General features: G+C 51.4%; 1 protein-coding gene across 4 annotated transcripts in view; it reads right to left on the reverse strand.

Annotated features, from left to right (window-relative positions):
• MGLL (monoglyceride lipase) overlaps window positions 1–27,015 on the reverse strand; it is a 112,792-nt gene that overhangs the window by 60,098 nt on the left and 25,679 nt on the right. For all 4 annotated transcript variants that reach the window (XM_072720142.1, XM_072720141.1, XM_025991593.2 and 1 more), the window contains exon 3: window positions 12,299–12,405. In XM_072720142.1, the coding sequence (XP_072576243.1) occupies window positions 12,299–12,405 (107 nt within the window). The remainder of the gene's footprint in view (window positions 1–12,298; window positions 12,406–27,015) is intronic.

The following is a 27,015-nucleotide window of genomic DNA, read 5'->3' on the forward strand; positions in this document are numbered from 1 at the left end:
AGAGGGACCCATGGTGAGGGAGGGAACCGTGGGGAACCAGTGGCCAGACTGCCCTGTTTTCTGGAGCTCCCCAGGCAGACTGGCTCCCTCCTTGTGGCTGATGACTCCTTGGAGCCTCTGTGCCGCGGTTGCTGCCTTGGTTCAGGGCTGGGGTGAGATGCTCCAGGCAGTGTCAACTGCTTAACCTCTGCCTCCAGGTTTGGGGTAGAAACCCGTGGAGCTGCAGGGGAAGCAACATCCTGCACCCGTGGTTCTGTAGAATGGCCCGGAACACTGACTGCACAGACTGTCCAGCCGCATTCTGGCACTTTCCACATGCATCCATCCATGTGTTGTCACAGTCACTCAGCTACAACAGCCCGGGACAGAGGTGTGGTTGGTCTCTCTGTTTGCAGATGAGGATATGGAGGCCTGTAGAGGCAGAGCCAGGCTCAGCTCCAGAGATGGAGGCACGGCCACCAGGCCACCTTGGTCTCTAATGTCCTGCCCGCTCACTTCCCCAGGCTGCCCTCTGGGGGCCCAGCTCTCCAGGCCCCATCTTCACACATGGGGCTCCTTACTCTCCAACATCCAGACAAGCACCGACCATGCATGGCACCTCAGGGTGCTTGCCGAGGAGATCCAAATGTGCCTCAGCATCCCAGGCAAGGTGGGGGTCCCACGCTTTACATTTTTTCCTTTACCACTAGTAGGAGAGAAATCAAGGCACGGAGAGCGAAGCTGCGCGGCGCTGGAGCTAGACCCCTGCCCTGGGCCCTCCGCTCCCAGCTTGGGCCAGCGTCCCTGAGCAAAGCCAGAGACCACTCTACGAGCCTTGGAAGCAACTTGGGAAAATGAAGTTAAGCAAAGGCCATGAGAACCCTCAAGAAGGGTGTGGTAACTGTGCAGCTAGTTGCTTGTTTTTTCCAAGCCCCTCGCCTGCTTGTTTTGAAGCCCCTCGCCTGCTGTCACGGGGTCCCTTTCCACGCCTCGCTCCCTCGCCGTGGTGCTCCCGGCCTGGCCTGCCAGTGGGCAGCATGGCAGTGTCTATTTTTAGTTCTCAGTGGGCCAGTCATTTCCTGCTCAAGTGCTGACTGAGCTCCCACTTCAGGAAGCTCACAAACCAGAGACCCCCCCCCCCCCCAAAGGCTTCTGGTGTGGGCCTATGGAGCCACCAGGCCTCCCCCAGGGACGGGTTCAAATGCGGTCAGCCCTGGCTCTACCTGTTTTCACGTCTCTGGTCCATCTGCAGCCAGAGTCACTTTGAATGTTAATTCACCAAACGGTGGGGGGTGGCCACTTCCAAGGCTGGGAGCTACAGGAGGACCCACTCCTGGGACACCAGAGGCCCGGCCCAGCCTGCCGTTTGGTGGCAGGCGCCTGAAGCCTGTACCTACCCCGTCCCCCTAGAAGAGAAGAGGCACCTTCCTGGGCCGCCTGCGGCTTTGCCAGTGACCGCTAAGTGGCTGCAATTATGGTCATTATGTCAGCTCCTGTTAGGAACATGCTCTAAGAAGAGGCACTGCCTGCTGACGCGCTCCCCAGGCCGGTCCCGCTCTGTGTGCTTCTCAGATGATAACTCACAGGAGCTCAGCCAGGACCCATATCACTAGTTCCACCTCACAGGTAAGGAAATGGGGGTCCCTGGGGGTCAGGTCCTCGGCCATCCCTGCAGTTGGTGAGTGCCGGAGCAGCTGGGATGTGCACCCCGGCGGTCACTCTGGGGTCCCTCTCACCCTGGGCAGCCACGTTAGGTCACTCCCCTGGGCATGCCCTTGGTCTCCATGTGTGCCTCAAGGACTCCACGTCCCCGCTACTGATTGGGGACCTGTATGTGTTTCACCTGACTTGAGTATCTTTAGGCCAATCCTCAGTATTTGCAGATGGGATTATTTTTATAATCTAAGGTAATTGTTACTTGAGTCCAGGGGCAGACTGTTTAAATTTAGAAGGTGTCTGGCACCTGGCAGAAGGGAGCTGGCCTCGTGGAGCGTGCTGCAGGGCACGTGCAATGCACCCTCGGTGCTCTGCTGGGCCTGTCTGCGCGGGGATACAGCCAGAGAACAGGTGCACCAGGGACGAATAGGCTCTAGAAGGCATGCCATCTCCAAAGCTGGGTTTTGAGGCACCGGTGGAGGCATCCGGCCTGACTAAGGGCATCAGGCCTCCTGACAGCGTGGAGCTACCCTGGACACTAGAAATGCCTGGCCAGCATCCCGTTGTCGTGGGCTCTCCAAGCTCAAGGCCAGCTCTGACTCAGCTGGAACGGGAACCTCTGGGATGCACCCAAGGCCTCCAGGCACACTCAGGAGTGTGCCCTCTGCTGTGGCCAAAACTGCCTGGGGTGTGGCTCCTGCCTCAATCCAGGTGGGGACCCCTGCTGTCCAAGCATGGGGCACACCTCGACATGTCCTGCTGCTGACCAGGTGCAGACCCTGGGGAGTGTCCATCTCTTCCTCTGCTCTGAGCTCTGCCAGCATGACCTTGCCTCCATGGAGTCTCTTTGAATTTCATTCCTTCCCCCCTTCCACACCCATGTCCATCCCCTTGTCCCCCATCCAGTAATCTCCCAGAGATGGAACCCTCCTGGACGGCGGAGAACGGGGGAGAACGCTGTCTTCTGGGAACTGCTAAAGCTCCTTTATTTCACAAAACCATTACACCTCCCCCCAGCAAGTGGCCAGAATCTCAAGTGTGCTAGGGAAACAGGAAGAAAACAAAGACAAAGTTCCACTGCTGGAGGAACTAGGAGTCTAGCAGGGGAGGCAAATGTATCAACAAATCACTAAAAATACCCAGTGGGAGAAGAGCTATCCTCAAGCAAGTGAAAGATGGCACAGGAGCATGGAGGGCACAGAGGGGAAGGAAAGCTGCAGGGAGACCTGAGCTGGGGACATAAGCCAGACTGGCTGGGGATGGGCAGGTGGGTGGTGGCCATGGAAGGTCCCTGGGGAGGCTGCAGCACGGCGGAGCACAGCCGTTGGGCAGTGTCTGCACAAAGTTGGTTTTTTTTTTTAAAGATTTTATTTATTTATTCATAGAGAGGCAGAGATACAGGCAGAGGGAGAAGCAGGTTCCATGCAGGGAGCCTGACATGGGACTCGATCCCCGGGTCTCCAGGATCACGCCCTGGGCTGCAGGCGGCGCTAAACCGCTGCGCCACCGGGGCACAAAGTTGTAGCTGATGCTTCCGGGCCCTTGAAATACTTGTGGCCACTGTGGGCAACACTGAGCTGCTTGACGATGGTGATAAAAGCCCAGGAGCTGATCTACTGCACAGCTGCTAACCCCTGCCCAGGTCCTGGCCGTTAGTGAGGCTCTCAGCGGCAGCCCACTGCCCCTCCTCCTATGTGGCTGGACTGTCATCCCCCCAGTCAGCTGGCTCCCTGGCTTTGGCCACCTGACTCAACCGTGACTTCTCTCACCTATGAACACCCTGGACAATGGAAGGAATCCAGTGTGCCCTTCCTACCACGTGCCTGGTGCTCTGCTTCCCCAAAGCTCAATATTACCATCTTTAAGGAGGGACAACAGGGCCATGCCTCGTGGTGCCAGCCCATGATGGGGAGGCTTGCTCCGGGGTCCTGCCCCTGCCTCTGTCCCTGTCCCTGGGGTGCCTGTTCTCCCACCCCCATCCTGCCAGGGGCCTCCCAAGGCAGTGCAAGCCTCAGCCCTCATGGGGCCTCCTTCGCAAGGACTGTGCTCCCTCCTGCAGTCTTCCTTCCTCCTGGCTATCTGGAATGCCACCTGCCTCTCTTGGAGTCAGCAGTGTCCGTGGCCCCACCCTGATGAGCTGCGCCCCAGCAAGGGCAGGGTCTGAGCATCGGGTGTCCCATCCCCCACCAGGGCCTTCTGGGTAGTGCACATGCCTGTGTGCTGAGGTGACCAAGCACCATCCATCCTGGGTGTACCTGGGCTAGCTGTCCTCCCTTCCCTGTCCTCATGTGGGAACCCCGCTCTGACCTGATGAGGGAGGAACTCGGGGGGAACGTGTGCACACAGCAGACAATTGGGCGCTGTGAAGCCTGAGGATGAAGAGCAGGTCTGGCACATTTGTGGGAGAGGGGCTCCGGGACTGTGGGCCTCTGTTACCTGTGGACCTTTCCTCTGCTTCCTGGGCTGGAGAAGGGGCCTCCGGATGCTATCAGTCTGCCATGCACAGTAAGTGAGATGAAATGCCCAGGACGGTCTCTGCCCACAGTTAGTGTCCAAATGGTAACTCCTGGTCCTGCGTTGGGCAGGGGGTGGTGCTTGGGTGCTCACACGCTGTCCTCACCTGTGATAATGGCACCTACTTCCAGGCTGTCACGAGGGTCCAACAGGCAGTGTTTCAAAAGCCTTTTGTGTGGACAGTCAGGGGTACAGTAACTATTAATAGATATTAATTGAATGCAAATATCATCGCATCCTGGAATGACTCTTCTAAATACCCCGAGACAAGTAAAGTGACATCCACTTTTCAGATCTGGAAGCCACACTCAGTCATGTGACACTGCAACCAGTGTCAAACTCAGGTTTTTCTATGACTAATAAGTAGTCCTTCCCCCATAGCCAGTGTCTACGGAGTACTGAAAGTGAGCCCACCACTCTGCATGGACCATCTAGCTCACTGAATCCCCCCACTCCCGATGCTGGGGTAAGCAGACTTTGATTCATTTCTGCTGTAGATGAGAAAATGGAGATTCAGAGAGATTAAGTAACTTGCCCAGGGTCACACAGCAAGCAAGTGGTTGAACTAACCGGGGTCTTGCAGACACCAAGGTCTACATTTTTGTTCTATTTCCAAATATAACCTATGTATACACCCTAATTACGTACATCTTTTCTCAGTTCCTGAACCACAACAAAGAGCGTCGATGGTGCTGAGAAGAATTTCCTTCCCTAGAATTATTCAGTCTTTTTTTTTTTAAACCCAGCATCACATATAAGTAATTTGACTTTTTTTTCCTCCTCCAAGTGACTCATTTGAACACTTCAGACACTGTGTCTTCCAGAAGACACAGAATGATGTCTGTTTTCTCCTTACCAGAAAACCTTAAATATTTCCATCTTTGTGGGCATGTGAATAATTTTGAATGAATGAATATGCCCTTGGATAAATTCCTTTTGAAAGATAATAAGGTGGCAAATTATCAGGCAAACTACAGCACCGAAAGGAGAAAGGTGGCACCGACTTTCTGGATGCATCTACTTGGCTTTCCAAGGCCCTAACACAAACTCCTGATTCAGGATTTCAGACTACCAACTGGCTTGTAAGCCTCAAAAGGGCAACTCCTTTTGCTGCTTTCACAAAGTGGAGTAAACAACATGCCTGATTCAGACGCAAATAAGTCCCACATTGGGCTCCCTTGCTCAGTGGGGAGTCTGCTTCTCTCTCTCCCTCTGCCCCTCACCTTGCTTGTGTGCGCGCTCTCTCTCTCATATAAATAAATAAAATCTTTTTTTTAAAAAAGAAAATATTCCATTTCCAATTTTAACTACATCTACACTGTAGCTTAAAGGAGATTCTACATAAGAAACACCTGTGGTGAACCTGGCTCCTTTCTCCTTGCAATCTGCTCCCTTGAATCAAGATCTGGGGGTGGGGTTCAGCCATCTGGATTTCCACAAGCCTTCTGGGGACCCTGCTGTCCACTGGAGTTGAGAACCCTCTCGCTCTATCCCACAACCACAATATAACTATATTAGTACTATTACATCATTTTATAGATGAGCAAACAGAGGCCATGGAAGTTTGTTCTGTTCAAGAAAGAGGCAAGTGACCAAATAAACTCAGATATTTCTATCCGAGATGGAAGGTTTGGGTGTGCTTACCGGTGAACTAAGGAGGAAGGGACCTAGAAAGCTCTCAGGACACAGCAGGTGCATAGCCCACCCTCCTATACCTGCTACCCCTGTCCCTGGAGCTGGCTCCCCAAACTCCTGAAGCATCAAAGGGAAGCTCACTCCATTATTCTCACTTTCACATTTACTAAAGGCAAGAAAAGCTGACACATTTTTCAAACATTTCAGACAAAAATACATTACTGTAACGGATGGTGACCAATCTTTTCGATAGGTCCAGCAAGGGACATGAGTCAAAACTATCTCCTTGTATGTAAAACACGCATATCATCTTCCCCCCACCCCGGAATTTCCTAAATACCCTTCATGGGCCTGGATGGAACCCCCTCACGAGCAGAACAGAGCACAACTGCCACCCACAAACATTCCCTCAGAACTTCCTCTTCTCTCACGCCCCAGCTGAGTTAGAAAAAATAAAACAAACAAACTCCTTTTAACACTTTCCCTTAAATATTTGCAGATAATTAATTCACTGTTAATCAGTTGAGAATGGTTCTTTTATACTTTGTAAATAGAAAGAGAGCAGCTCTGGCCTCAGCAAATGTATTTCTCGGTGTGCCAGGTCCAGAGTCAGGAGGCTGCTCCCTGGGGAGGGTCCCCTAGTAGCAGCCCTGTCACCTGGAGCCCACCAAGATACCCACATGCCAGGCAGGATCCCGTGTCCATCTCTGAGTCCTTCCACCTGCAGGGTGCTTCCCACCCCAGGGCCTTGACCCTCTCTTCTGGTCACACCAGCTGCTCAGCTTGCGTGGAAGGCTGAGGGGTTTCCAGTGAGTCACCGTGAGCAGCTGGTGACCGAGGGACAACGTAAGCATCAGCCCTGGTTTTCTCTGCACTATATTTAGAATGGCACAGAAAATTCCATCCTCTGGTGTTTCCACCTGTTCAGACATCCCGGAAGCTCCTCTGCTCCTGCCTCTCCCTCGCTGGGCCCTGCCGTGGGTCCCATCTCCTGACAGCTCCTGAAGTCCCCTGGTGGCCTTCCCTGCTTCCATTCCCTCATGAGCTCCAAGTACCCAAAGGGACTCACAACAGAACCCCGAGCTCTCCCGCCCCCTGGTAGCTGCCGCTACGCTTCAGAGTCCGTGAATCCTTGGGCCTGGATGTCCACCTGCACACAACACAAGCACACCATATCGCGCATCCACTTTTTGTCCCTATGGTCTCCTTGCCCGGAACTGTGGTTCTAACACCTGGGGTGATTTTCAAAAGTCTCGATGCCCCAGCTATACCGAAGACCTAAGAAATCCAAGTCCCTCTGGAGAGGGGGCCCAGGCATCAGTATTTTTCAGGATTCTCCAGGGATTTCTTTTTTTTTTTTTTAAGGTTTTATTTAATTAATTAATTAATTTATTTATTTATGAGAGACACACACACACACACACACACACAGAGAGGCAGGAGGCAGAGACACAGGCAGAGGGAGAAGCAGGCTCCATGCAGGGAGCCCGATGTGGGATTCGATCCTGGTACTCCAGGATCACGCCCTGGACCAAAGGCGGCGCTAAACTGCTGAGCCACCCGGGCCGCCCCTCTCCAGCGATTTCAATGGGCAGCAGAGGTCAGAGCCACTGCTCTCAATGATGGGTGCCTCTCTCCACACCCTTTCTTCTCCTGGGATGCTCTGACTCATCCAGCAAGATCCAGCCACCCTGCCAGTGCTCCAGGCGTGGGGATGCCTGTGTACCTCTGAGGCACCATGCCCTCCTCGCACACCCAAGTTACAGGCCACCTCTGTTCCAGCCTCCAACCATGTTTCAGGCTTCACTGGACAAGTTGCCCCAATCTTGGCCACCAGACTCAGAGTTCTTGTGGCCACTCTGTTGGGCACCCTCCACGAGGATGAGACCCAACAGTGCCCTGATGCTACAGATACTTCTATGTGTATGTTCTATTGCAGATGTTTAAGACATTTCTGGTCTTGTGGATTTTTTTAATTTTTATTTATTTATGATAGTCACACAGACAGAGAGAGAGAGAGAGAGAGAGAGAGAGAGAGAGAGGCAGAGACATAGGCAGAGGGAGAAGCAGGCTCCATGCACCGGGAGCCCGACATGGGATTCAATCCCGGGTCTCCAGGATCGCGCCCTGGGCCAAAGGCAGGCGCCAAACCGCTGCGCCACCCAGGGATCCCAGGTCTTGTGGATTTTGAATCATATACTCCTTCCTCCTTGGGATGCCTGGGTGGCTCAGTGGTTGAGCATCCGCCCTTCAGCTCAGAGCATGATCCCGGGGTCCTGGGATCAAGTCTCACATCGGACCCCCTGCAGGGAGCCTGCTTCTCCCTCTGCCTGGGTCTCTAACTCTCTCTCTGGGGCTCTCATGAACAAATAAATAAAAATCTTTAAAATAAATAAATAAACTCCTTCCTCCATTCGGCCAACACTGGTGATACCTCCCCTCTGCTTGGTGCTGGGCTCCACACAGCAGATGAGAAGGTTGTGGAGGACAGGAGGGCTGACACAGGATGACGGGTAAGACAGTCTCCTCCAAAGGAAGGAGTTACTGCTTAGGATACTAACTACTATAATGACATTCAGCACTTAATAGGGGTCCTTTAATTTTTCGGGGGCAGACAGGTCATTGCACCATTAGCATGTCAGTTCTCATGTCCGGGAATCTGTCCTAAAATGGCACTTAACGCAGGGCTAACCCACAATTAGGAATGTTAACCACTACTTATTGATGATGCTAATAATGATCTTTGCATCAAAACCTTATGAAAGAATAGAAGGATGGATAAGACAGACAGGAGATGCTGTTATATCCAGAAAACACATGAAGTAGAAATGGTTGGGAAATGCTCCTTGCAGTGACAAACCTGGGAGCGTGGCATAGCAGGGGATAGGTGGCTACCGGCAGCATCCTTTCTCCACTTCCTTCTTACTAACAGAACCCTGTTTCGTTTGTAGCAGCGAATGCACATGGAACAAATGTGACTTCCCTGCCTCCCTTGCAGCTAGGTGTAACCATGTGACGCTGTGCCGGCCAATGAGATGTAGCTGGAATATGCCGGTGAGCTTTCCTGGTATAAGCCCAGCCCCCTCCTCCATGTGGTGTCTCTCATCTCCTTCCTGCTGAGAACAGGAGGCTGGAGCTGGCACCCATGGGCAGGAAAGCCACAGACTAAGAAGAGCTGAGCTAAAGTGCACATGGAGCTTGGGGCTCTGGCGGTGGCGGCAGCACTGTGGTGTTCTCATACCTGCGTCAGACTTTGTATGGTATGGGAGAAAAAGAAACCTTTTGTGTGTGTGTGAAGTTACTGTGGTCAGGCCTCTGTTGCATGCAAACTGTGTCTGACTCATATGAGGGCTTTGGTGCGATGAGAATGGGCTCCCTTGGCTACAGAGCCTCAGAATCCTCGCCCCTAAATCGGGGTAATAATATTAATCATATAGAATGTACAAAAAGTGCCTAGAGCAGAGCTTGGTGTGCAACTGGCACTCAACCAATGGCAGGAATCATAATTCTCATTTCTGGCGAGCTGTTAATGCCCGTGTGGTCATCTCGTAAAACCCTAAAAGAAGGAAAGTTAAACGAGATCCTAATTGAGCACGGCTCTGTGCTTGCCAGTCCACCGGGCATGCTGGGAAACACAGCCAGACTGCTGCAAGCACTGTGTGTCAAGATTTCTGCCTAAACGATGAGATGTTATAATGTAGTTGGGCAATGAGATTTAACCTGAAGTCAAGTTAGCAGCAGATTTATAGAAACCTTTATTTCTATAAATTGTGTTGCGAAACCCAGCAGCGGCAGTTCTGTTTACTTTGTAAAGCATTTGCACATCTACTGCTTCATTCTATCCTCACGCCAGCCTCTCTGGGCCACACGGAGGACCAGGCTCGGGGCAGCAACAGTGGCCTCAGAACCCAGCACCCCCAGCCCCTGGCCTTGCCTTCGCTGGTTCAGCTCAGAGCCTTGGAGTCTGCTGTGTGGGTGCGCGGCCCACGAGGCAGTCTGCACGGTGGCTGAGGGGTGGTCTGGGAGATGGCAGAGGGAGACGTTACCATACTCTGCTGGGCCCTCTCCTTGCATTATGCCATCACAATCCTGGCTGTCCTCCCCATCTGGCAGATGAGAAAACAGAGGCTGGGAATGGTTCAATATGGTCTCTGAGATCTTAGGCTTGAGTTGCAGCCTCGTGGGCACTTGGACCAGGTGTGTTTGCACCTGCGCGCTCTTGCTGTCTGGGGTGAAGGTTCTAGCAGCACACCTCTGCTGATGCATGGGAGCGCAGGATGACAATGTGCCCTGAATACACAGGGGGTTGGGGCCCCACTGGCCCTGGAGCGGCCACAGGCCCTAGAATAGTCTTCCTCAGCTCTGCATTTTTAATCCTTTGTGTACCTCCAACTGGCCCAGTAAATGCCCGACATTCTCCCCATTTCTGCTCTATTTAAATTGAAAATCTATGTAGGAAAGAATAAAGTCTGCCTGTCTCTGCATGTATTTGTGCCTGGTATGAATCATCCATATCTTGTCATCAGGGAGGCCAGGTTTCAGAATCTGCAGTTCTGGGTTCGAATCCCTCCTTTTCCACTGTCTCAGCAAGAATAGATCACTGACCACCAGGATCCACCTCTCCAGCCTGCACGAGACCCCACTATGACGGCCCACTCATGGGGCTTTCTCCCACTAAGTAAGCTACAGTCGCTTTCATCTATACATGACCAACAAAGTCACACACACATTCAACTGGATTCATTTCTTGAATAACGCCTCCCTCTAGCACTTGCCAGAGAGATTTCCAATGAGTCACAGGAAAAAACCAATAAATCAAGATACTTGGAACAGGTGAACATAAACAACCGGTTTTGAATGATCTTTAGAACATCACAGAAAGCTATGCCTCAATCCTACATGTTATTTTGGAAACATCAAAAGGTGGGCTGTTTCTTTTCTCCTTTTACTCAAAAAAAGGAAGCCTTTAAAAATTGTTTTTCGAAGTTCCACAGTCAGACAAAATAAATAGTGCACAATAGGTACTCACCCCCACAGGTGTGGCCAAGAGGGGCTGGTAGGAAAGTAACTGACGCCAAAATTCACAACACACACTTGAGTTTCTGGATAAAAGTGTTTAGTGTTTGCAAAGTATGATAATTTTTTTCCTCCAGAATGTCCCTATGTTGTTCAGTTTGAAGATGGAGGGGATGACTGCAACAAATGTTAATGGAAACAAAGACAACAGGAAGAGAGGCATTCCCATCCTCGGCCTTTACACGCAGCACACATTGCCAAGGTTCATAATGACACAGCCCCCATAGTGAAAATCAGGATAGTCCTCAAATATTATGTCTCAAACAGCCTCACAAATATTACTGGGACCATTTGCAAAGGACTAAAGAACATTACAACCATAACAAGAAAGGATTTAATCAATATTCCCAGTTACAAAGACGTTTGCACATATCTGGCTTAAAAGGGGCTCTTGGTAATCCACATTTACACTTCTTTTTATACAAAATGCCCCAGCAAGCTTCTCATCCCCTGCTCATCGTCTCTCTGCACAGATATGCTTTCCCTCTCTCAAGGACTCCTTGGCCCCATCTCTGCTCCCCACCTCCCTCTTTTCAGCAATGCCACTTAATTATCTGTTTTTCAAATCCCATATAATAGAAACCACCTTGCTGGATCTGAGCCGGGACGATAGATTTCTACATTGAAGCGGTGGAGAAATCACCATGTTCAGTCATGGGGGAACACCTTGTTTTTAAAGACTGTTAGGCAAGGAAGGATCTAAATTGGGAGCTTTCCAAACCATGAAGAATGTCACAAAAATGAAGGGATGACATACTGACTTAGGCAATAAACGCTGCATTTTGACGGTGATTGTGGATTTTGTTACAGGACAAAGAATCAAAGCATTGGCCTGGGGACGTGTGTGTGTGTGTGTGTGCAAGAATGTGTATGCATGCATATGTGTGTGTGTGCGTGCACATGCACGTGTGTGTTTGGGGCTTTCTTGTGACCAACACGGCCTTTGAGATTTTTATTATTCTCCTGGTTTGAAATGCTTTGTAAATGTCTTGCAGTGAAAGTGGGGTTGAATTGTATTTGCACTGCCTATACCACATCTATCTGAAGTCCCTTGGGAGAAAACCAGGACCTGTTTTGTACAGAAAGCACTTTATAAATGCAAGAGAGGATTCCTTGGCCTGGGGCAAGTTCTTACATAAACAGATTCTGGCTTTGGTTTTTTTTTCAGTTGAGATTTCTAATCAGTCTTCTTTCAATCCCAGACTCAACAGAAACTGCTGGTCAGACACATTTTTTTGTTTACATGACTACAGTTTTGTTTTTTTTTTTAAACTCAGAAACATCCCATGGAGAATGTCTTTTCTCAGTGTCACCGCAGGAATCACAGGAGAATAACAGAGGCAGAGGGATGAGGGAGGTGAGGTGATGGGGGGGTGGGGTCCCCAAACTTTCAGGGCCCGACCAGCAGCCTGGGCCCTGTCCCCTGGGGGGTACTCACCATGGTCGTGGGCAAACACCAGCAGCTCCAGCCCCACCAGCATCTGAGCCAGCTCATCATAGCGGCCGCAGTGCTCCCCAGCTCCATGGGACACAAAGATGAGGGCCCTGCAGGGGTGAAAGGGAGCCAGGTTAGGAAGGCGACAGATCACTGAGCATGGCTTGAGCAATACAGAACTTTCAAGACACCAGCATCAAGTGGAAGACAGATTTACGGGCTAGATGCATTAGTGAGAGGCACTGCTGTTAAAATGCTAGCTCCAGGCCACAAAGAACAGAGCCCAAATCCAGGCTGTCCTAGGAACTCCCCTGGGAACTCCCCATCCCACAAAGCTTCACTCCTTCCCCTGTAGGATACTAACTAGAATAGTACCTCCCTCCGGGGAGATGAGGGGGCTCGTGAGGGTCCAGGAGCTACTTTCTGCCAACGCCCCAGGCCCAGTGCATGTGCCAGGTCCTCCTTAGCCAGCCGCCCAGGTGAGCCAGCCCTCAGCCACCCAGGACACACCTTGGCCACGGCCACAGTGATTGCTCCAGGGACAGGCAGGGGCCTCAAGTCGATCTGAGGAGACCCCAGGGCTCTGTCGGGCTGACTCATCCTTGAGGCCCACAGCCTATGTGGCTCACACCTGGCAGGAGGCTGAAGATGCCTTCTCCTGGCTACCTCGGCCAATGCTCTGGGAAGGGATGGCAAGCCCTAAAGGTGGTGTGGGGGCCCTGGAGCCAGCCCAACCTGAAGCCAGAACTGTCTCCCCAACCTGCCTTCTGCTGTGCTGGTGTCTGTCACTTGTGATCAGAAGAATCCTAAGTGACATCCAGCTCTTCCCATTTGTGTGTGGGATGGTTTTACCTCTATTCCCATCCTTCTATGGGCTGCTGGAATGCCCATCATGAGGGCGCCTTGTATTCTCTTCCCCCTTTCTCCAGCTGGCAAACCCCTCCCCTCCCTGAAGGTTCCCTCCTCTGAGGAAGATTTCACAGCCTCTAGCAGGCTCTTCTAAGCCTCCTCTCTCCTCGGGGCTTCTGTAATCCCTCTGTTGATGCAGGGGCAACAGCTGCCTTCTGCTTACCTCCACCACCACTTACAACCTTCTCCAGGACATGCAAACACTGCTTTTTCTTTAGTAGCTAGCACGGTTATGAGCTCACAGTGGAGATTCTGAAGGAAGGAGGGTTGTAGGTTTTACAAGAAACAGCTATATTTTGCACCTGAAGTCTGTGTAGGAGAAGCCCCAGCGTCCAGAAGCAGAGCTCGGCTGGGCACTCAGTCACCCCGGAAGACCTCCAATGTGGCAGGGCTACTCTGTGGCCTGAACACTAGTGCCACCGTGCTATGGCTCGGCCCACCTGCACCAGCCAGAGCCAGCCTGCCCACAGTGGGGGCTAGTGAAAGGGCATTTAGATTCTCAAACAGATAGTTTTCAAGACTCATCTTCTTGGCATAAGACCCATGGGAGTGCCTGATTCCCCTTCGGGCAGAGTGAATGCTGCAAGCAACACCCATCCAATTTCTGCCAATAATGAGGGGATGGGGGGAGGGAGGGGGGAGGAGGAGAAGGAAGAAAGGGAGAGCCACCACTGCCAGTTCCTGAGCATTTACTACGCCTCAGTTCCTCTGTTAATCCACATATAAGATTTCTAACCTTTATCGTCATCTTACGCTTTGTTTTCTTTACAGCTGAAAATGAAAATCAGAGAAGTTCAGTTTACGGCCCAAGTCATCCAGCAAGGTGGTAAAATGTAGATCTGAGTGTGTTGCTGGTGGCTCTCGGGTCACCCACGGGTCACCAGTGGGGCCAGAATACAAGTCACCCTGTCCCTTGCCTGCCTGGACACTCCCTCTGGCCAGTTTACCTCCCTGTCCTCACCAGGGCCTTCCAGCGTCACTCCAGCAGCACCTGCTTCTTCCTGCCCCAGGGCCTTTGACCCAGCCAATCCCCTCTCTCTGAATGCTCTGCTATAGCTGCTCCTCATGCCCCTGTCTTGGGACCCACATCACCACAAAGAGGCCTCTCTGCCGATCACCTGGGGTGGCCCCCCTACTTGGGCCTTTTTGAGCCACACTGGCCCCGTCACTTACACAGACAGGTCTGTAACTGCTCATCACCGGATGCCGTTGCTTTGCCATTCACTTGCCTGCTCGGGCCCTGGCTCTCTACCCTCACTTCCAGGTTCAGCTCAGGAGGCCAGCAGCCTTGTCCGCTTGCTGCTGGCAGAGGCCCAGTGCTGTATCCCAGCCTGTGGCACTCAACAGGGACAAGCAGATGCATGTGAAGGGAACAAACGCCTCATCCCAAAGCCTGCAACAACTCCTCTCTGCCAGGGTGTGTCGGGACAGGACCGCACAGGTTCGTCTCGCCACGCTACTCATTTCTTCTCTGAGCAGTGCACAAAAAATCTGCATGAACTTCGCTGGCCTTTGGTATCTGTCCTCCCTACCCTCTTCCTAGAAACGTAGGACAAACGTTGTGCACCCTCTCCACTGCTCCACGGAACGCCCAGCCACCTGCTCGTGACCAACGCTCATCCCGGCAGACCCCACCTGCCCACCTGCCACTTCTGGGGTCGGCTGAGGATGATGCCGGAACCTCTAAATAGTCAGCTCCCATCTGCAAAAGGGGCAGGGCTTCCAGAACGGATGGCACAAGCACTTTAGCATCCTCTGGGGATGCGGCAGCTGCTGTATTAATTCAGCCCACAGTTAATGCAGGTGAACAAGTGCTCGAGCCGGTCACACTACAGGCAGCCTCTTGCTGCGGTCGGGCTCCTGCTCAGCAGAGGAGCCCTTCAGGGTTTCACTTAGCACCTGGAGGAGTGATGCAAGGCACTGCCATTATGACTGAAATTGCTTGTTAATAGAATCTACCCCTGAGAGATCATGTGGAAAAATACTTGGCCTCTGACTCCATAGAAATTTCTTCCAATCCAGTGGTTCTCAACTTTGTCTGCAACTTGAAATCGCCTGGAGAGCTTTCACAGATGCTGAGGCTGGGTCCCACCCCCAGAAGAACCCCTGGGTTTAATTGGTGCGGGGTGGGGAAAGCTCTCCAGGGTTCTGGTGTGCAGCTGAAGTGGAGAAGCACCTGCTCCCATCACAGCGTGCGGCTCGGTGCTGAGCAGCGTGCCTGCTCAGAGGTCGCGTGGAACTCGCCAGCAGCAAGAATGCCACCATTTAGGCCTGGAGACCTACAGCCACTTATCTCCCCAGGGAACATGCTGGGTAAACCACAGTTTCTATCTGTAGAGATGCAGACACTTCCAGAAATGAAGCAGGCTGGCAGGGACCCACTTGCCCGTCCCCTGGCAGGTTGCAGAAGCTTCTGGGCCCTTCTCTGTATGGGCTCAGTCCCTTTCCCAACCCGGGCCTCCCCCAAACCAATAGATGCATGCCCTGAAGCTGCCCCTGTGGTAAGTGGGGTTCTCCTAGTCTGTGCATTCAGCCCTGGCCTGGGCCCCGGTTCTGATACATCAGTGCCTCCCCCTCCCCACACGTATCTGTTCCCTGGACTCGAGTCTTTGTTTTGTAGAATCTGTCTGGCAAAGTGAACATCAAATCACATTACTCCTCCGCCTTAATCCCTTCAGAGACTTCTCACCGCAAGAGAACAAAGCTATTGCCTCTGTGATGACATCCTCACCTCCCTCCTCTCCTCTGCCTGTGGCCTCCTTTCCGACATGTTGCACAACTGGGGCGAGGGAGAATAGAGTCCTGATATGCAGTGTTGGCTGTTTCCACGGTGTACGTGCTCTCTCCCGGCTGACGGCAGGTTAGTGTGCTGTCACTGGGCATGGGGTGGGAGGGTGCGGATGCCCAGCAAGCCGATTCCCACCTGGGAGCCTCTGCCCCTGCCAAGGCATCCAATGGGGATGCCCCCTCAGTCTGCACACAGTGACTTTGGCTTCATGTCATCGATCTCAGGCCTTCTGCGACCACTGCAGTACAAAGAGGCCCGGGTCACCATCCAAAACCACTTGTCCACTACCACACCTCTTTCTGCCTCTAACTAGGCTGCGTTATACGAAGGCAACAAAGGTGTCATCTATGGTGCTCCCTACTATATCCTCAGCGGGTGAAAATGTTGGCGCATCACAGGAGCTTAGGAAGGACTAGTTGGCTGACTGGAGGATCCCCAGGGCCTGGATCCCTCTGCCCCCCACCTCACAGCCCCCAGGTTTGGAGTTCACAGCCAGGGGCAGGCACGTCAGGAAGTCAGGCTGCCATGGGGTTTTCCATCGCTTCACTCCGCTCACCTGCCAGGACCCGCCTGCCCTGCCCCCACACACCTGCTGTAGGTGTGGCACCATCTGTTGATCTGCTCCCCTGTCACCCCCGTGTCCTACCCCTTCTGGTGTCAGGGGCATGCCAGCTGTGTGTATTTAGGCTCCATCTCCCTAGGAGAAGGGGAACCCCCAGCCTGAGGCTGTCTGAGCTCCCTCCTCCACCGCTGGAGGCTGACCTCCACTTGGAACTTCCCCTTTGCGGTTGCACAAGATGTTGTGATTCTTGCTGTTTCTGCTCTGAAAACATTCGGCACCAAGGAATCGAGAGGTGGTTAAATAAACACCACAGTTGCTGGGTGGCTGAGACTAGAGCAAACTGAAGTCAGGACAACGGGGTTTGGTTCCTGACATCACCACGTGGGGCCCTGGGCAAGTCACCTGGTTGGTAGCTCTGAGCCTGCACTTAAAGGACGGCAGCAACCAGCGACCTTGACTGAGGTCGTCCAGAAATACTGACACCAGGTTTATCGCGTGCTAGGCGCCAGGGCCCCAGACAGGGACAAACAGCATGGTCCCTGCCCTCGCACAGGTCACATTCCAGCAGGACGGACAGACACAGAGAATACACCTGTGGGCATGTATTGTGAGAGGCCCCGGGGACACAAAGAGAAGGCAGCACAGGGAGCCTTCTTTGGACAGGAGGGAGTGGCTAGTAAGAGTTCTAAGAAGTGAGGCAGCCAGAGCCTATAGGGCCCTGGGGGGCAAGGAACTAAGGGGTTTCTCCTTACAGAGGATGGCTCTGCATTGGACAGTGATTGGATCTGACCTTTGGAAGCTTCCAGGGCTGCCATGGAGAATGGAAGGAGAGACAGAGGATGCTGTTTGTCAGGGCACCTGCAGGCTGGGCTCTCAGCGGGTGCCAGGCACAGAGGTTCTCTCCCTCCCCTCCTGCCCTGGCATCCCGCAGTCTCCGCAGAGAACAGCGGCAGAAAATTAGCAGGGACGTTTACACAGACAAGGCAATATCCACAGCAGCAGAAATCAGGTTGCAGAAGAGGCTGGCGAAGATCTTTTTCCTGGAACTTCTTTAATGGCTGCAGCCAGTTGGGAGACAGTCATTCTGGGAGGAGGCAATGACTGTCAGAGGGGGAGGCCCAGCCCCAGGAGCAGATGGCCTGCCTGGCATCCGGCCCTGGGAGGCGGGGCAGCTCCCAGCATAGCATATGCAGCCCTTGACATGAATATGCTGCAGAACTTCTCAGAATTTATAAACTCGGGCTGGTGTGGCCATGCCCCAGGTTTGACAAAGTGGAATTTCCCCCCACATTGAAAAACGATTTCTCCCTTTAATCCTTTGCTTAGTCATTATTTCAGTGATCAAACTTTCTAGGTCTTAGTTTGCTCATCTGTAAAATGGGGATAATCCTACCACCGCCAACCTCAGAGGGCATTGTGACATAAATGACCAAAGGTATATGGGATGCTCTGGGCCTTCCCAGCATATAGACAGCTCTCTGTAACTGCCTGCCTTGAAGATGCTTCCTCTGATGGCACAGACAGTCTGCCTGTGGTCTAGAGCCCTGGCTTTACACTCCAGCCCTCCCATAAACTGGCTTCCAGATCTCTGTGGGCCTCAGTTTCTCCACCTGTGAAATGGGGTCATGGTACCTCCTCACTGGGGTTTTGAGATGAAATGAGAGGATGTATGTGAAGGCATGCAGCCCAAGGCTGAAAGCTCTGACTCTGCTGCCACACACTCTGCCTGCCTGTGCCCAGAAGGTGAGGCCCGATCATGGACCCACACCAGGCAGGGACCCAGGAAGGCTGGGCGGAAAACAAGCCTGCAGCCACCAACACCTTGAAAGACGGGTGCTAGAATGAAAAGCACTCCCCTCTATCAAGAATGAGCCCGTCTGTCACGTACAGGACTGTGGACTTGGCTGGGACCTCTCCATGTGCACACCTGTGGCAGGTATCACAACACCTCCCCCGAGATGCTGTTGGAAGGTTTAGATGAACCTACCTCAAGGACTTAGCATGGTCTGGCACCGAGTAGAAAACATTAGCCTTGTGCTTGCCCTGCCCTTTCCAAAGCCACAGAAAGCTTCATCAAAGGAGTTGCTGGATGCCCAACTGAAGCAATGCTCTGCTCATTTTATTAGGAAAAATTCAGGAAACCCAGGATTTGTGGGAGGAAACCCATATGTCAGATGATCACAGTGGATGTTCCTACCAGCAGGCAGCAGCTCAGGTGGCAAGGTGGGGCATCTGACTCAGGGAGGGGAAGGACACTAGCTCCACGAGCCCTTAGAATGTCCTCAAACGAAGGGGGCAGGAGGGCATCCGCCTGCCCGTTCTGGGGGCAGTATGTGCTAGGAGTTCTCACTTACCCCCGAGGCATCCCACTCAGGCAGCTGGGTGGCTCACTCCATCATCCACATCCACCAAACTCCTTCCTGCCAAATTTTATGACTTTAAAAAAAAATCCGCCCGGCACGTTTTGTCATGGGGCCCATGAGTGGGACTGCCAGGCTCCGCTGGACCCGTTTCCCATCACTAAAGCAGAGGCATGATGGGCTCTGCTGGAAGCCAAATTTAACCATTTCCCCTCCTCTTCCAGAGCGCCAGGCAGACTTCGCTCCTCTCCGTCTCTGGCAGGGCTCCCACAGCCAAATAGTGTGTGGCGGGGACCGATATAGAGCAAAACCCACAGAGGGTTATACAACTGCATAGGGGGAGCTAGAAATAGACTCATTTGTGAAACAGATCGATAATGCTTATCTCCCGGGGTCTTTGTGAGGGTTGATTGAGAGAATTTATGGAAAATAACCCTGCAGCACGTTGGTGCCGAGGCAGGCATTACATAATAGCCAATGCTGACAGCTGAGACTTACTTTGGCTCCATGTTGGTCTAAGCATGTTATGTGCTAACTCGTTTCACCCTCACGACAACCCCCGTGAGGTGGTTCCGGCTCTTCAGACCCATTTTTCCAAGGAGAAGAGTGAGGCCCAGAGAGGCTACACAGCTTGCCTGAGGTTTAGAACTCAGTAGAACCCGAACGCAGCCAGGCTGGCTCTCAGGGGTGCATTCTGGCCCACGGCGTGATGGCATGGCAGGAGGGAGAGGCCAAGTGATCATGTCACCGTGTGTGGTCAGATGGTCCCCGAGCCCCTCGCCCTGACCAGCTTCTCGCTCTGGCCTCCTGCCCCAGCCCACCCCTTCTCCCACCCTGTACACCAACCAAAGAAGGGCATCTCGTTCTCCAGCTCACCACCTCTGCCCATGCCTGTGATTGGGCTCAGGTCTGTCTCTTGCCTTCTCCGAACTCTGAAGACTTTCCTGGCATCTCCCAGCCCGTTAGCTGCTCCCTCCAGAAGCCCTAAGAACACTCTGTTCACATCTCTTTTATCCAAGACTCCTCAATAGCTAGCGTGAGTAGATAGCCACGAGTTCTTTGAAGACAAGGGCCATGTTTTATTGATTTGTCCTGGTGTCTGGTCCCTAGCAGCTAGGATGGCCTCCATTCTAGAAATCACAAATGATGAAGGAAAGAATGAATGAATGAGGAAATGAAGTGGCTCAGAGGAGGCGGACACCAACCCACGTTGGGGGGGAGCATGCCTGGAGGCCCACGGGCCACTCCTGTATGCCCTACAAGTATTTTGCAAGCCCCTGGTTCCTTCCAGGCATGATCTAAACATTCCTTACTGTTACACACCATTTCACACATTAGGGAGCAGGCACAGAGATGTTAACTCAGATGCCCATCTTTGAGGGAGGAAAATTTGATTGGAGGATCCTCTTTCATAACCAGTATGTTTGATGCCAATGTCTTGCAGGAGAGGGAAACTGGGTGCTCTTTGTGTTTCGGAGAGGCGATGGGCTATAGGTGGCTTCTCCTGGGAGAGGCCACCACAAAGGACATGAGTAACCCCAAACTGGCTAGAGATTACCTATCAAGGATCTGCTTCTATTCCAGAATCCTGAAATAAATGTACTGAGTCATCTGTTCATTTATCAATGATTTGCGGGACCAGCTATGGGTCAACTCATCTAAGGATCCTATGAATAAGAGTTCCATTGCTCCAGGGGGGTCAGAGTAGAAACAACTCCTGGCACCTCCCCGTGTCCACAGCACAGCCTCCCTACTCCACCCCAGACAGAATGCCTGGCTCTCTACTTTGCTGCCCCTTCTCTGTCCTAGTCCCAGCTGCCTACCCGTTTCCTGTGTGACTCCAATCTATAATCCTTCTCGCATGTGTGCTCCCCCATGCCCCACTGCCTCCCCAGGGCCCACTGTGGTTAGGTATGTATATGTTTTACTGCTGATTATCCCACCCCCCAGCCTCCTCCCAGGATCCGGACCAGGACCAGGGCATTTCAATAGCAGCATAGGCCAAACCCATCCTCTGTTTTTTTTGTTTTGTTTTGTTTTTTAAGATTTTATTTATTTATTCATGAGAGACACAGAGAGAGACAGAGAGAGGCAGAGACACAGGCAGAGGGAGAAGCAGGCTCCATGCAGGGAGCCCGACATGGGACTCGATCCCGGGTCTCCAGGATCATGCCCTGGGCCTAAGGCGGTGCTAAACCGCTGAGCCACCCAGGCTGCCCCATCCTCTGGTTTTTGAGAAAGTCATTCACTGCCTCAAGTGCCTTACTAGTGAAAGAATAAGGAGAATCTTTTCCTTGTACAGGTGTTTTGAAGTTTAAATGACAATGTTCTCAAAATGTCTAGTGTTGCACCTGCCTGAATGCCAGCTCCCTTCTTTTGGCTTCCTCTTCTCCTTACGTGCATGCCAGGATTGTGAGAGTCAAGTCATTTGAGAACACGCAAAGGAGGCTGGCACTTTGCAAGAATGCTCCAGACAACCGTTGAGTTACGGTGCCAGGTCACCTACTGGTTTTCTGATCAGTGTATTTGGGTTTTTATACCTCTGACTCACATCAGGCAGGCACACCTGTGTCAGAAATGGACTGGGCTTCATCTGCTCGGGGGCGGGGAGGTCATACTTGAAACATTTTTATTTGGAACAAGGATGATGACTGCCAGCCTACCTAAGGCTGAAGGAATTCTCCATCCTTCCGGCCGTGAGCCAGATGGAACTCTTCCCAGCTCTGACATGCTAACTACAATGGCTCCCCCAGGGAAATAAAGCAGTCAGGGTAGCACCAGGCACGTGGCAGGACAGCAGCCACCTTGGACCCTGGCTGGCTCAACAGCTCCCACAGCCACTGTCAGGGCTCGGTCTGCACTCCGCCCATGTCTACGGAGAAGGAAGGCAGACGCTGGCTTGGGAGGCGCACACACTGGGTGGTTTCAAAAGCCCCACTTAGCATAATTCCTAATAAGCCAAAGTTACTAAATCATTAGAAAAATAGGTAACGAGTATGTAGGCTATCATGTAACTATAATTTTACTTTCTAAAAATTTTAACAACATGGGTGGGGGGATGAGTAAAATAAGTGATGAGTGATAGGGATTCAGGAATGTACTTGTGATGCACACCGGGTGTTGTGTGGAAGTGTTGAATCACTAAACTGTACACCTGAAACTAATATTACCCTGTATGTTAACGACCTGGAATTTCAAAAAAAAAGTAAAAAAATTATAAACACATATTTTCTGTGTCTCTGTGCCAGGTGCTGGGCTTCGTGCTCTATATGCAGAATCTCATCCCCCCCGACTGGAAAAGCTCAGAGCTCTAGCTACCATGGAGTCTTTTCAGATGTCCGTTTCTTCCCTCTTCATAAGTGCTCATTCTTCGCTTATAAAAGCCAAGTCTTAAAAAAAACAAAACAAAACAAAAAAACAAAAAACCAAAACCAAGTCTTCCTGATCATGCCAGGAGTTATTGGCAAGTTTCTAAATTTCTTGTAGCAATACCACCTCGTAAGATATTCGTTCCTGTGATTCCTGAGAAGGATGCCCTTCTTTGGGGCTGCTAAGTCTTTTGGATCTCTGGCGATTTTTCATCTTTTGCTCAGTCTTTCCAAAGAAGGCCAAGACTTGTTCAGTGTTGGAGACTGGGAGATGATTATGGGGGTTCTTGCCCAAAGGTTTCAGTCCAGATGAAGCAAAAGGCTTAGCATTACTCTAAGCAGCTACCTTAGTACATTGGGAAGGAGTAATTAATGTTCCTGGTATATCCATGAAGTGAAAAATCATGCCACCAAATCTTTCTTTATATATAATATTTTAAAATGCACACACCCATGCCCACACACATAATTTATGTATTTTGAAAAGGGAATGTGGGTCATTCTGAAAAATGGAAAAATACAGACAAGCCTAAAGGAAAATGAAATCCATCCATAATCTCACTATCCAGTGATAACCAGTGTGAACATTTTATTTCCTCCCAGGTTCTTCCTTTCCACATATATTAATATCTGTTTGTCATTGCTTACAGTTTAATTATCAATGTATAGTTATGAATTTTAATTGTAATTATAACTTATAACTATCATCACACCGCATGTTTCATTTAGGATCCTCCTTTGGATTCCTTAACATCTTTCCATGAACAGCTGCCCACAGGAAGAGCACTGCCACCTCCTTCGAGAGTCACTCTGAGAGTGAATGAGGGGAATGTCTGAGGAAGCCCCCAGCACAGGGCCCAGTACCTGGGAGGTATCTAGGAAGTGATTAGATGACAAACCCATGGCATCCGGACCCCCAGTCCTCTCCTGAACCCAGAGCAGACATTACTAATCAATCGTGGCTCCCTGCTCTGCTGAACCCCAGGCAGCCTGTGAACCTTTTTCAGCACCACATTCTGGACAGCCACATATTATCTTCCTATCCATGTTATATCTCCTGGTTTTGAGAAGGCTGGTTTTGCATAGCTTCAATCCCCAATTTCCCCCTAGGACGATGTCACGGCTACTTGGGAGCTGCCAGCCTCTTGCATTCCATGAATCAGTAGTTGACTCTTTTACATTTAGCTGGGGCCTCCCCTACCAAGCACCATGGAGCTAATGCATTCGGGTTGACAAAATCAGGGTCTGGCTTCAAAAGTTCTAGTTAGGTGTCCAGCAGATGAGAGCCTCACTCTGCTACACAATAGTGGTCGGGCTGAATTTAGTTTAAGACTGGTCCATCTCGCTTCCTGGGCCATCAAAGGAATGTCATCACACACCCCTCAACACTGCGACTTACTGAAGCCACAGGTGCTCCTTGATAAGTATCACAGGATGCCTGGGGCCATCCAGTCTCCTGAGCACAGAATCTCAGCAAAGCTTCCCAGTGTAAGGATAATTAAATTCCAAAGTGGGCCTGCCCTAAAGTCATTCAACTAGAAAATTATAAGCCACAGCAACGATGTATTTTCATATAAACGTGCAAAAGCAAATCCAGCATCAACCAGCTTGAAGCAGAGGGGGGATAAACAATTTGATGCATTTTAACACCTAATTCATCATACTGCTAACATTTCTCTTTGGGCACTTAGCACATTCCTCTCCCTGGGCCACCCAGACGCCTGCCTGCCTTATCTAGCCTGCTAAGCCAAGAGGTTCTGGAAGGCAATGCCTTATTCACTCTGCAGAGTCTCATGGGAGACTGTGAGCAACTGTTGTGCCTGCAGTCAGGGCTGGCAGACATGAAGCATGCGATGCCACTCTGTCGCTGGCATGTCATGGGCTGCGGGCTGCATGACTACGTCAACATCATCCCCCATCCCCACTGTCCTTATTTCTCTGCAGAGGACATGTCCCAAGATGGTTCACTGCTCAGCCTCTGGGACAGTCACTCCCTGCTGGCTCCTCTTACTCCTGCATCGCATATGGCTGTCCCAAGCAGACCCGGCTGGAGCGGAGCAAGGCGGAGTCTCCTCCTGGACCTACAGTCATACACTCACTCTTTGTAGTCAAAGGATAATGTCCCCCTGATGTATGAAAGTAACATCTCTCCTAGATAACACTTCCTCTTGACCTTTCAATACTCGGTCTAGCCTTCCTCTGCACACGGCCTATTTTCTGAGCTAGAAGGCCTCTGAAAGCAGAAATCCAGGGCCAAAGGATTGAGACCTATGACATTCTTTTATTAGGGTTATCTACAACTCCTTATTATTTATCTGAGATGTTGTATATTCTGAGTATCACTCATATCCTAAAATATTCCAGATGAGGAAAACATAAAATCAAAAACAACACAAAATCAAACTCTTTATGTTGCACAGAGGAGCCTTCCCAACATGTCTCCAAACTTCGTCTCGAGGCGCATCCCAATCCCTATAACAATTACACTGAGATCAGTATTTCCAGGTCAGCAGGCTGGCATGATTTCTCATTGTGAATTTAAATAGTCGTACCAAAGTGGACATGCATGTACAGAACATCACTGGCACTGAGGAAGTGCATGTGCGCCTCTTCCTCCCTCCAGAAGTCATCACTTCTCCTGATTCCTGGGATAATTTACTCCTTTGCTTTTCTTCACAGCTTAACCACCTATGTGTGTAGGTAAACACTGATGTGTTTAGTTTTGCCTGTGTTCGAACTTTTATGTGAATAGACTCATCCTAACTTTTTTTTTTTCTGGGTGTTAATTGTTTCTTTTATTCAGTATGCTTTGGGATCTCATCCACCTGGATGAGCAGCCACAGGGTCCTTTCTGACTACTGTATGATATTCCACCATAAGATATTTTATAATGTGTTAATCTAGCCTCCTACAGATGGGCATTCAGGTTGTTTCCAGTTTGGGTGTAAGTCATGTTGCTCTGGCCATTCTCGTGTGTCTCCTGGTACTCATGGGCAAGAGTGTTTCCAGCATGTATATCTGATAATAGAGTCACTGGATAGAGTTTGAAGATGTTCAGCTTCTCCCAGGTAATGACAAATTGTTTTCCAAAGAGGTGGGGCCATTTTACACTCTTCCTTATAGCTGTGAGCATTCCTTTGTCCACAGCCTCACCACCCCCTGGTAATAATGTCAGACTTCAGATTTGCCAATCAAATGGGCGTGAAATGGTATCTTGTTGTGGTTTTAATTCCCATTTTCCTAAATATTGATGAGCTTGAGCACCACTGGCACATATAAGGCTTCTGAGCTATGCTGCCTCACTCCACCATGACCACATACATTCTGGAGTCCTCTCTCCCTCCTCTCTGCCAATGAACTCCTGTTCAGTCTGCAACACCCAATTCAAATGGGACCTTCTGGGTGACAGTTCCCTTCGGTTCCCTGAGCCAGGATTAGTCAGGCTTCCCACTGGGTTCCCACAGCCCTGGGCTCAGCTGTGTCACAGTCTCTGATCATGCTGGGCTGCAATAACCTGTTCCCTTGTTGTTCCTGCCAGAAAACGACAGCCTCCCTATTTCCCCTCATCTCCATCATGCAGAACAACATCTGGCACAGAATGGCTGCTCATTATGTTCACCGATGGATTTCATCAGGTTTAGAGAAGAATGGATTCCTTCTAGTATAGGTTAGTTTGAACTTAGGGGGAAAGGAAGTTTGGATTTAGATAAAAAGACAGATCTGGATTCCTTACCAGATCTGTGTGCGTCAGACTAGCGCCCAAGGTGAATTCCTGGAATGCTGGACATTCATCTCTGTGGGCTCCCCGCTCTGGCTTCAGGCTCCACATCCCAGGTCCCCTCTGGCTCTGAGGGCCTGGTTTGGACTCCTGCCTCATTCTCACTCCTGTGACCATGCCTGTGGCTCCAGCAGCTGGCCCCAGCCACGGAGTCCCAGGACCAACTCCCCCAGACAGGCCCCTCCTCCAGGGCCCACCCCTCTCCTGTTTGTTCTCACCATTCCCTCTGCTGCCACCCCCGCTCGTGCTACCCCAGACCCGGATGCTTGTAACAGCCTCTAGCTCAACACCCTGCCCCCAGTCTCTCCCACTCAAATCTGTGCTGACACAAACCCCAGCTTTCTATTGTTCACAGCCAAAAGTCGTCCACTGCTCTGCTCCCACCACTGACTCATTCCCTCTCGGCCCTCACCTTGCTGGCCCCTCTCCTGTCCCTTCTAGCCTCTTTACTCTACAGGCTCTGCTCTGGGGTCCTCTCAGAGTGCTCCGGCCACCGGAGCCCTGGCGAGCATGAAGGCGGTCAGCATTCCCACAGTGAGCTGAGGGTCATAGACGATGTGGCCAAGCCAGGGAGCACCGAGAGAAATCTGGGGCAGAGAAGCAGGAGGTGGGAACAGTTCCAAAGAAGGGCCGCAGATAACAAGGGTCAGGATGGGAGAGCAACACAGTTCCCACGGAGAAGCGAGGACTGGGAGGGACAGGCAGGGCCACCTGCCCAGCTTCTCAGGGTCTGTGGCCTCAGCATTCTCCCAGTGCATTCCCAGGACCTCATCCAGCATGCAGGACAAACTGTCAGAGATCAAATGCCCCAAAGAAGCCAGAAGAGAAGGACAAACATACCTAGGAAGCATCTATTTAACCAAAGACTAATCCATTCTGCCAGGAGATTCCTAGGGGTAGCTCTCTGACATAAGAAAGCATAGCACCACTTCTAAAGATGAGGACACTAAGGCTC

Source organism: Vulpes vulpes, chromosome 9 (assembly GCF_048418805.1).
Source record: "Vulpes vulpes isolate BD-2025 chromosome 9, VulVul3, whole genome shotgun sequence".
Lineage (NCBI taxonomy): Eukaryota > Metazoa > Chordata > Mammalia > Carnivora > Canidae > Vulpes > Vulpes vulpes.